Below are 11,172 nucleotides of genomic sequence, written 5' to 3' on the forward strand. Positions count from 1 at the left end.
GCGCTGGTTCGGGTTGCCCGTGGGCTCGAAACCGATGAGGGGCGTTCCGTTCTGGATGTTGCCTGCAATGGAGTGCACAATTCCGTCAAATGCGGCAAAGTAACCGCTCAGTAGCCAGTGACGTACTCCCAGTCAAGTCGAGGTAGGTGCGGCTGTTCGCGTTCTGGATCGTGTACTCGTCGGTGCCCGGGACTTGCGCGATGATCCACAGTTGCGCGGATACCCAGACGTCGTTGAGCTCGTGCTTGGTGAAGCCCTGGACCTTGGTACCTGACAAATATGCGATAGTGTTAGCGAGCGAGACTGGCGGCGGAGTACCCGATAACGGTATGTACCGTTGGCATTGGATCCTGTTGGTGAGAGAGCACATGGTCAGCGGCAAAGTAGAGGTGTAGAGCGGGATGGTTGCCGTACCAAGAGTGAGGTCCAGAACAGTACCAGTGCCGGCGTTCTGGATGAAATCTGCAGCAGCATGTCAGCGTATTGCCAACCACAATGAACGCCAACTCCGAGAAAGGACTTACAGACACCAGTTTCGATGGTCAGAGCAGCCATTTTCAGCGATTGAGGTTAGGTAGAGGTGAGAGCAGATGCGATGAGAGGTGTTGGGGCCTGAGGTTCCGGATTTCTCTCGCAGGGCCTTTATAGGACTGTGAAACCTCAACCCTGTGAAAGATGCGTCAGAGAATGATACGCTAGATACAAGAGAAAGGTCCACCTCAGCAAGACCCCGCACCCACTCTTCACATCGCGATACCCCAGAGCTGTCAGTGGTCTATAGATCGCACTAGCCTGTACCTTGTACGGCCGCTCCAGACGGTTCCATGAGAGGACTTGGTAGTCAGCTGCTCCCCACACGTCAAGGGCTGCCTTCCGGAGGGAGCCATATACGGTGGACCGTCATCCTAGCCGCTGGCATGGAAGGCTAATTCGTCCGGTAATGGAGCATCTCCGTTCGGTAGACGTAAGTTGTCTAGCAGCACGGGAGCATAGCCGAACATAACCTTGGAGTTAGAGGGAGACAGGTACCGGCAATATGATGGCGGCGGCTAGGAGAGCGTCGCAGGGCCTGACACGAACGTGCGAGACGGCCTTTTGATGTGGCAGGGTGCGTTCGGAGAACAGTGTAGTGAAGGGAAGTACATGCAGATGCCGGAGCACCACTGCGTAACATCGCATCTTCTCCACGTGACAATACGCAATCCTCGAGATGTTACCGCCTCTTACGGTGTCTCTTACACCGTGAGAGTGTCGCGAGAGGTCTTTCGACCTAAACAGAGCCCTCCCCTGATATCGTAGTGAATGGTCAGTCATGAATCACCAGAGAATAGATTTTGCGCTAGTCGAAAGCGCATTTTAGAGAGCTGAGAAAGGACGGAGAGGCGTTCGGTAGGCTTCTGTCGTCTGCAGTGCGGATAGAGGCTCCAAGGTCCCAGTTACCGGTACAAACATCCCAATATTCAAGACTTGGCTACGATGGAACAGGCAGCACAGACCCCCAAACGCGCCCGCACCCGTTGTCACCAAGGTCATGCCTATGGACATCTGATGAGTCTAGCCGGACCAGCACTAGGACTGAGGGCAGATTCAATCAAGCTCCGCCGTCTACCGCGGGCGGAACCTCTTCAGCGGGCGTGGGACCAGCAGCCCACCCCTCAGCCACGACGCCCATCAGCTCTGGCAGCTTCTTCCATAGTCCGCGATGCTGCTCCTTCTCCCTCTCCTGTAGCATCTTATAACATCGTGCGCATATCCTCCGGTCGTCGTCTCTCCCATCGATGTAGTCCGACCAGTACTTGAACCAGTCCAGCGTGCACACCACCCGCTCATGATTCCGAAGCTCGTCTAGGAGGTTCAGGAACACCGGCCCGCAGACGTCTCGCCGCGTGCAACCCTCGGAGAGCGTCTGTTCGAATACGCCAAGGGTAGCCATGGTGTTGGCCTGCATCAGGTTCACCCGCCCCAAGAAACACCGTCCGATGTCCTCTGGGGAGCTTCTCCAGGGTGCCGTCCTCGCGCGTGAAGCCGAAGCCCACCAGTTCAGTCCAGTTGAGCATGCAGCACCCCATCAGGGCGGTGGGAAGGACATCAGGACTTGTCATGCGGGAAATATTCACTACACCGATAGAATGGATGGCCTCGAAGGCGGGCGGACGGAGAGGATCGACTCGCGCCCACGTTTCGAAGCTCTGAACAAAGAACTCTTCAGGTAATCGACGCAGCGCTGCAGGATGTAGTCGATCTCGTACTTGTGCCCAAGCCTGGCGCACGCAGATACTGCGTTGAGAAAACAAGGCCTCTGGAGTTACGCTGGGAGAAAATATGACAACACCTGTACAAAAGAGGATAGGAGTAGGCTGAACATACCGTGGCGTCTTCCCAGGGAGCAGGGCGCGGAAAACGTGCCTAAGGTCTTCTGGTGAGTCAGACACATGTACGACAGCAGGCTTAGTACCACATGTGCACTGTGATCCTGATGTCCCGTCCGGTTGGAGTATAGAGAGCAAGTCCTTGAAGACGGGCGAATTGGTTACCAATGGACCCTTGGAGATGAGAAAGTCGACGTTGCTAGCGATGATCGTCAACTTGAAGTTGCCGTCCTCCAGCCAGTATTCCGTGTCGTGTTCAGGCAGATTGCATGCAGCATCTTCTGTTCGCTTCGTGACTGTCGTGGGTTTAGCCGGACTTGAGGCATCCGGCGGTGGCGAGGAGGCTTGTCCGTTCGTGTCGGATCTCGGTACTACAATTGGCATCGCTGCTAGCTCCTGTTAGCCATGTCAGCCATGTCAGATAAGACATACGCGAGGTAGCATGGCATACAAGTCACCAGGTGAAGTAGATACAAGGACTGGGCGCTTCACAGTGGGGCAAGATTGTCGAAGGGAAGAAAGTCGTCAACCACGGCGGTCCGGACCAATATTGACAGGACCAACCATCTAGCATGAGCCCTCGTTGACCGAGAACTCGGCACTGCCCAGTTTGGATCTCATACATATCGGAATGTGTCCGTGCTGAAGGAAATGAGCATGAACGGCATCGTGCATCACGCACGCAGAAGGTCGAACTAGACGCTGTCGCTCGACACGTACACCTGTCAGGTTCATGGCTGCACGGTTGCTCAGACGCTCGCACATCGATATCAGTCCACGCGCAGCCTTCATTTTCTGCTCTAGATCTGTGTCAGCCGCGCGTGTACACTTCAAGTCAATGGGGAAATCTTCCATTGTGTAACTGTCTTCGTTGAAGTTTCGGTGATCTCCATGGGAGGTAGTTGGCTGGTAGCGGAGATCGACGCTAGGTGCCTGAAGGCCGGGAATGGAAACCCCGGCTACTATAACTTTAACCAAAGCATGGAAGCGTGGAATTCGCCAACTTCTCAGCGCTGACATAGAAGCACAGAAAGGCAGTCGTTATTGTTGATCTTCATATTGGAGGACAGGATCTACCTGTTCATCAAACGGCGTATTCACACGAGCCCGACGGGACCCCGATACGGAGCCCTTGCAGATCATTTGCACCACTTTGGCCTCGAACCACGTCCGCCTACATCCCAATTATGGAGGAATTACATCGAAGCATCGGGCATGGCCCAGGACCTTCAGCGATTGGTACGGGTCTTCCAGGTGCTTCATCCCGTCCTTCGTGAGTTGTACGTCAAGAGCACCTGCATGGAAGTCATCAGCTCAGCCGCCAGGACGCGCATCTACCCTTCGCCAATGTGACGCATGCGGGAAAGAACAGAACCTACCAAGGATATCTGCGAGGTTCCTCGGGCTCGTCGTCCCGATGATGGGCGCGGTGATGCCAGGCTTGTTCATGATCCAGGCCGTCGAGATCTGGGCCATGCTTACGCCCTTCTCCGCGAGCTCCTCGACCCTGCAGAGGAGTGCTGTCAGCTCATCTGTACGCCAAGACAGACGTGACGGAATGCACCTGCTGAGGAGCGTAGGAAGGATTGAGATGTCGTAGAATGGGAAGAGGCCGGCATACACGAGCTTAGCACTCGAGTACTGAAATGTACCTCTTATGGTGTTACCCGTCAGTCTTCGGCCTAAGAGTCTTGCCGTCGATGTGACGAGCGAGCAATCCGCGCCCGAGAGGAGACCACGGGATCGAGTCGGCATCGAAGTGCTGCGCAGAAATCCGGGTTAAGGAACTAGTCGTGAAAGGTCGCGAACATGGGACGAACCTTGAGCGTCGGGAACATCTCGCGCTCCTCATCGCGATAGAGCGAGCTGTAATGATTCTGCACAGAGACGAACGGCGTGATGTTTTGGTTGATCGCATGGTCTACGCAAGAGGAATGGGTCCATGTGAGCTGGGCAAGTTCGGATTGGACCACTAAACGTCATACTCTGCATGATGGTGAAGATGTGTCAGAAGCAAGGACACAGATGCAAGACAACAAGCGTACACTGATAAGGCCAGCACGGGCTCATGCCAATGTTACGAACGTATATAGCTTTCACGATAACGTGTAAGGCTTGCGTCTGCGCTTCTGTCAGTACGTGCTCAAGTAGACTAGGCAGGTACCCACAGTCTCCTCAATCGGCGTTTCGTAGTCGAAACGATGGTCTGCGCAAGGAGGCTTCCAAGATTCCCACTTTCGCGATCACGGAAATCTTGGGCTTCGCTGCGAGTATGTCGAAGGGACTTGGGAAGTAGAAGTGTCTCCTGCGGAGGGATGGCTGCTTCTCGACCACACAGAGCGACGCGGCGCGACCGGAGCGACTTGGCAGTCGAAGGCGGGATGAACAGTAGGTAGCAGGTAGAAGCGACCTCAAAAGGGGTGTCTACAAAGTAGTCGGTCAAGTGCTGCACGCTGGTCGATCCGCGTGTACTTACAGGTGTTGGCAACGGCAGCCACTAGACGTGGCAACTTCTCGTCCATCTCAACCCTACGAATGGCGATCATCTCAAGCAGATCATCTTGTCCGTTTTCGATGCGCGCGAAGTCGGACTCATATGAGTCGATGGCAGCGGTAAACATGGAAAGAGAGATGGAGAGCGGGAAGGCGGGGTGGGTTTCGGAGGGGGGATCTGCGTCAGCGGGATGTAGCTGGCGGAAGACGGTTGCTGGCGCAGCGCCCGCGCGCGTCCCCTGTGCGCGTGCGGTCACATGATTCTGTTGTCGGCTCGGCCACTTACGATGTCGCAGCACGTCGCGCCGTCGCGTCTGCTCTACTGAACGCCGTCTCTACATCGACCGCCGACATAGCTCGATCCCTTCCTCCGCTTCCCCGCGCATCCTTCGGGACTCCCATTTATCACCCAACGTCTTCTCGGTCTGGCTCCCAGCATGGTTTGCTTCTTGGTGCAAGTGTGTCTCGGCCAGATTCCTGTTGCTTGTCCTGGTCGTCCCCTTTCAATGCCCATCTCCTCCCTTCGCATTCATACGAGTCAAAGCGCTCTAAGACTGTCCCTCCTTGGCGTGGAGACCTGTGTCGCTGGGGTCCACCCCCAAATTATCCCCACTGCTAACCGCTGTGAGCCATTCACGTCGTCATTGTGCTCACAGGTGAGTTTCTCATCCGGTGAGTACCATGCACTCTGTTCCTAGAAATTCGTGTGTTGGCTTGGCATGTCTGGATGATCATGAGATATGGTCTGCATGAAGCACTCGTATCGCAGAGGACACACTCCGATAGCCAGTAGACGTGAATATCGAGCCTGCGGGGTAAGTCGACCTCATCCTCGTCATCGTCTTCGTCCTTGTCCAGATGTGATGTAGCCGATCCTGGGGCCGAACCCAGAGCCGAGACATAGAAGACGGTGGAGTGATGAGCGAGTTGAAGGTAGGGTGATAACCACGGTTATGTAACAGGGAGTCATGCCCGATGATGAGCTTGCGTGGTCGTGGAACACGAACCAGGCGAGGGGCAATGGTCTGGACTGTTGCAGAAGCTTCTTACCGTGGATTCTGAGAATTGCAGGTTCGACAGGGCACTTGCATATCGTCTCAGGTGCACGATACGTGCAGTACACGCCTGTACAGTCAGAGAATAAGGTTAGATATTCTGTTCTCCATCGCCGTTGAGACCTGTACGCTCCATTATCTTCACCTCACGGTCTGGCGCTGCGCGCGTGTCTTATTCTCCACTCTTGCGCGGACGCGAACAAGAGCGGGCGATGTTGAATGGAGCCTCATTCTCTTACCTCGACCCAAGGCGCTCAATTCTCCAGATTTCTCCACTCCGTATGTCCCCGCATTCATCGCGACGGACTTCAAAGAAAACCGAGGGAGTCCGCTCGCGAAGGATGCAACAATGTCTTCAACTATGATGCGGCTGACTAGGACGATGGTGAGACCGGATGCGGTTGTGGAGGCACTGCAGCTTCTCCGATTCTGGCATTCTGGGGAGACAAGATCGTCAGCTGGACGAGTGCGTGCCTCGCGTTTTCTTGCACTGTGCTGTATGTAGGGGCTATTCGACGACCCAAACGGTCACTGACACAATCCATATGCCATAGCGAAGGGACTTTTGATCATAACTGCATGTCCCAGCGACCTCGACATAATGTCCATCGCATACACATTACCAACGGACGTTCTTGAAGGCAAGACTGGTGGTATCTTGGACGAGATGTCATCGCTCAGGACACTTCAATCCTGTCCGACCCGGCGTCGATACATCCTGTACACGTGTCATTGAGCTACACGACACACATTGCAGAGTAGATCCTGTGTTTACCGTCGTCGTTCTTATGTTGTTCTTCGCTAGGGACGGTCACCACCATGTCGGTGAGGTCATTCATTCGGAAACTTATACGCTGTGATCATGCGGATCATTTATGACAGCTGGCTATTGTAGCATCGCTCGAATACATTGCACGATGTACCTTCAATATACACTACCGCTTCTGTCTAGAACGCTACTTGGGATGTCTTGAAAGCGGGCCCACTTGGGCTGCCGACGACGACATCCCATAACAGAGCAAGGGCAACCTCCAGCTTCTCCTCCATCCCCTTCTTCACATTGAACGTCATCTCACATGCACCGTCGTCGGTTCTCCATACCCCGTGGTTTCCGCGGGTGGGATTGGACGGGAACATCATAATGTAGTTGTCAGTCATGATGTGGTCGGGGTGCTGCCAGCAGACCTTCCCTGGCGAGCCGAAATGAACCGATGCCCAATCAATGCTGTGGGTAGGGAGAACGTGAGCGCAATGCCTCCTGCAGAGCCTGAAGGGAAGTGGGGAGTACTCACCGGTAGTATGAATTGATAACAACGTGACCTGGAGTTTCCGCGATGTAGTGACCACGATTCGCGCGAGCAGCGGCCAGCCATTCCTGCCCTGCGAGCGCAAGGAAATCATGTACGTATTGTGGCTCACGGGCGGCCTGGAGCGAAAGACGAATTGCATGCGCATAGGAAATGATGGTACCGCCAAGCGACTCGCGATCCAGCCCTGGAGATTGGACAATGTCGGTGAGAGCATACAGAAGGGCATTCCCGGCGGCGTCTTCTGGAACAATAGCAGGATTGAAGCCCCTACACTACATAACAGGTAACATACAAGTATGCCGCATATCAATGAAACGTGAATTGTGAAAGATTGAGACAGACACGCACATTGACCACGTTTGTTACTTGGGTTATTGGCTCGCCGCGGCTTACAGATATGGCGGTAACGATGAAAGCGCTGAGGACGTCCTGCCGACTGAGTTTCACGACTTCCTTGAAGTCCTCGCTAGAAAGAGCTCGAGATGCAAGAAAATCGCGGAACAGGAGAGAGAGGCGTTGATACAGAACGAGCACTTGTTGCCCAGTGAGGTAGACGTCAACGCGATTTACCGGAAACGGACTGAAAATGGAATACGGTATGTTCTCCAGAGGGAACGTATGAAACAGGATCGGAGTAAGCTTCGAACGCATGTAAGCCACGCGCTCACGATTGGAGGGTATATCAATATGTAATGGTAGATCGTATTCCGGAATGGTCTCGACCACTGGGGCCAAGTGCTCGGTGAAGTACTGCGACCACGTCCGCAGGAACTTCATAACCATGGTGTGATCTCCTGCGGGAAGAAGTCAAATCGGCACTAAAGCACACGGCTGGGAAGGGTCAAACCTAGAATATGTGAGGATGAGATCCCTAACAAAGTCGTGCTTTCCGTAGTTACTATTGTAACCTTGAGAAGTTCAGGTTCAACTCCGGAAAGAAGTTTCAGAGGATCCAGCTTTTCTATCAGAGGTCCCGGTCGCGGAACAACAACCGCCTCCCGCTCATGAAGCTCAGGAGAATTCTTCGGTTCGTGTCGTTTGAAGAGAGGTACAGGTCGCAAAGAAGTCAAAAAAATCTACGTATATCGTCAGCGCTGTAGGGCATCGCACAAACTCAAAACCCACCGCCCATATGGGATCCCTCAGAAGTGTCCCGCAGAAGAGAGGAAATCGTGACAAAGTACGTGCCAGGGCATCTTGCAGCTTAGAAGTACATAGTCTCTCTGGCACAACATACGCCGTATCCAGCTGAGAGTATTATGGCACATCAGTACGTCGCATACACACGCAAAGTAGGTGCACTTGCCGTGAAGTTGATCAAGAGGTTATTTGACTCGAGCTGATAAATATCTCGACCGTGGAGAACTGATGCGGACTGGGGATAGACGAACTCCTTGACTCTAAGTTCATGGGGCATCCTGAAGACGACGATGTCAATAAAGTCCATCTGTAAACAATACATACTCACACGGTGCGATAGCCTGCCAATGATATGATATGTAGGCTTGAATCCAGAGGGAGCGGGAAAGCAAGATAGTCGAGAGAAAGTGCTGAGACAGCGGGACAGGGGAGCTACTGACACAATGGGTCCGAAGCATCGCGAGCCCTTCAGCGCTGTTCATTGAGGTCTAGGGCGGGGTCGTGTGAACGCATTTCAATTCTGGGTACCGGGCGCCGAGCGGTTAGAGAAGCACATGGGACAGCCAAACGTCGAACATCAGAAGCAGTACTCAAACTCAACGCACAATCCATTCTTTCAGGGCACTTCCTCAGAAGGGGAACAAGTCGGATGATGGTCCGACTCCGAGCGCCGAGAGTGGGCGTGGCCTTCCTGTACTTCCAGTCAGGAAACTCGAACCGGAGGCCTTGTGCACGCACCGGTCAACTCGACGTGTACTTTATTACTCATGCATGGGCTGTGCAAGGCGTGACATACTAGTACTGTGCCGCTCGAACCCTCAATGACATCCCTTCAAGCTGAAACCACGTTGACGACAGACTGAGATGATGCGATGGCGACATGTTCAAATTTTTTGAAAAGACCTGAGTAGACCCGGCAGACCGTTAGTCGCATGCTCTACCCGCAGTGCGTTTGGATGCCCTGCAATCACCCATGAAGCCACAAATAGTTCAGAAGGGCTCTCGAGGGTAGATAATGGGCGAACATGTACAAGGAGCAGCGGATGGAAACTTCAAACCGATCATCCGCAGCCACGGCGACATACCCACACCTGCAGCCGGAAAAAAAAAAGTAGTACTAGGTGAGTAGAGTAGAACTTACCCCTTTCGTCGAAAAGTGTCCGCTTCTCGGAATCGCCGGCTGCCACAGTGTTGGGTCTGACATATCCACCGTGATATGAGCGGGGCGTATCGGCTTGTACCTAAGCTTGAAAAGAGTATACTAGTGAGCGATGGATCTCGCGGAAAGCCTTGAGTAGGGTAGGGTAGAATGCGGGCAGAGCGAAGTGTTAACGTGGAGGAGACCTCGGATGTGATTCGTCCAGTGACTCGTACGATGCTTCCAAATGACAGCAACCGCCATTTCTGCAGTGAGCTCCTTGTTCCGGATACGCACACCGTTGTGACCTCACTCGTAAATCCGGCCGACTGGCTGGGTTCCACTTGCATCGTCCAGAGCCGTCCATATACTCCGTATTCCTACGAAGGCGGCGGGGATCACGTCGCGAGCGCGAGAGCGTTTCCAGGTATCCCGCGGCGTTCGTGAGCACGCTCAGCAGAGATGGCCTAGAATCGCTTGCGAGAAAACGCGAAGTCAGATAGAAAGCTACAAAGGTATCCTCCCCGAAGTAGTAGAATGCACATATAGACGATCGTGAAGCGCGTGGTATACCAACCGATTGTCTGTTCTACTGCCACATTACGCATATTCGAGAAACATGACAGCACGAGCATCTACATCAGAACTACTGACCATCAAGCCATGCGCTCATCCTTGCGAGTGCCTCTGTTCTCTCGGGCTCTTGCCACTTGAAGACGACGAAGTCGTGCGTAGCATCCGGTGGGAAGTCCTCAACCACCGTCACCCCATCCGCCTTCATTCGTTCAACTAATGCAGTGGACTCGTCTAGTGCTCGCTCCGCCCCCCCAGCAGCAACGTAGGTCTCCGGAAAGCCTTCAAACAAGCCTTTTCCCTTCATTGGCTCGCAGTCGAGAGATGATGGGGACAAGTACCGGTTGGTCTTCACCACCTCGAAGTCCAGCGGCCCGCGCAGCGACGTCATCCCGTACTCGCCAAAGAGGCGGCCAGGCTTCAACGGGCCAAAGATGTCACTGGCTCTGTTCAAAAGGTGGGAAGAGCCCGGACCAACATGAGACATGGAGAGGTCAAACCAGCCGGACACGGTGAGGATGCGTCCTGGAGGTGGCAGGGAAGGGAAGGGATTCTCGACGAGGTGACGTACAAGCGCGATGGCGAGGTTTCCTCCAGCCGAATCGCCTGCGATGGTGATGTTTTCGGGTGCGAAGCCCGCATCTTGCACCAAATAGCGATAGCCGGCTAGAGAGTCAAGGACCGCGGCCGGGAAAGGGTTAGCAGGAGGGTTGGGGGCAGAGGCGGTGAGGCGATAATCGATGGCAAGGACCCGATCGAGGCTCTGAGAGTGCTCCAACAGTCCTCTAGTGAAGTTTGCTGTGATGTCCGATGGGTTCGCAGAGCCAATCTGTGGATAGGGGTCGATTATTTCACTGCATGCAGGTAAGATGTCAGCAGCATTGAATTACACACATAGAACGCTCCACCGTGCAAGTGGAGGACAGTCTTTTCGCCAGGCTTTGCCTTGGGACCGTCCCAGACGGCACCCTTCTTCAGCAACCAATAACCCGCGATTCGGGCGGGAAGGACGCCAGTGATGTCCCCCAGACGGCGGATCTCGCCACAGTATAACGACTCATCGATCCCCTCCACCCAGACGAACTTGGCGTCAG

The 11,172-nt window shown here is 54.2% G+C and overlaps 4 protein-coding genes across 4 annotated transcripts in view; all 4 read right to left on the bottom strand.

Moving 5' to 3' along the window:
* Positions 1–555, bottom strand: DICSQDRAFT_201389 (ricin B-like protein; the record flags this gene model as incomplete). Its single annotated transcript, XM_007368531.1, has 5 exons — positions 1–52; positions 105–270; positions 336–350; positions 415–462; positions 525–555. Coding segments are annotated over 5 exons (312 nt in total), but the record flags the coding sequence as incomplete, so codon positions are not given.
* Positions 556–3,554: 2,999 nt separating this feature from the next.
* On the bottom strand, positions 3,555–4,573 carry DICSQDRAFT_66468 (Aldo/keto reductase; the record flags this gene model as incomplete). The annotated part of the gene is made up of 6 exons (XM_007368465.1): positions 3,555–3,664; positions 3,749–3,933; positions 4,037–4,131; positions 4,190–4,290; positions 4,415–4,490; positions 4,538–4,573. Coding segments are annotated over 6 exons (603 nt in total), but the record flags the coding sequence as incomplete, so codon positions are not given.
* Positions 4,574–6,865: 2,292 nt separating this feature from the next.
* Positions 6,866–8,010, bottom strand: DICSQDRAFT_172705 (uncharacterized protein; the record flags this gene model as incomplete). The annotated part of the gene is made up of 3 exons (XM_007368466.1): positions 6,866–7,142; positions 7,210–7,499; positions 7,576–8,010. The coding sequence occupies 3 exons, from the start codon at positions 8,008–8,010 to the stop codon at positions 6,866–6,868; spliced, it is 1,002 nt and encodes a 333-aa protein (XP_007368528.1).
* Positions 8,011–10,019: 2,009 nt separating this feature from the next.
* Positions 10,020–11,172, bottom strand: part of DICSQDRAFT_182368 (alpha/beta-hydrolase) — a 2,013-nt gene continuing 860 nt past the window's right edge. The window contains exon 2 of the mRNA XM_007368467.1: positions 10,020–10,907. Within this exon, the coding sequence (XP_007368529.1) occupies positions 10,152–10,907 (756 nt within the window). The 3' untranslated portion in view covers positions 10,020–10,151. The remainder of the gene's footprint in view (positions 10,908–11,172) is intronic.

The sequence above is a fragment of the Dichomitus squalens genome (genome assembly GCF_000275845.1).
Source record: "Dichomitus squalens LYAD-421 SS1 unplaced genomic scaffold DICSQscaffold_36, whole genome shotgun sequence".
NCBI classification, from domain to species: Eukaryota; Fungi; Basidiomycota; class Agaricomycetes; order Polyporales; family Polyporaceae; genus Dichomitus; species Dichomitus squalens.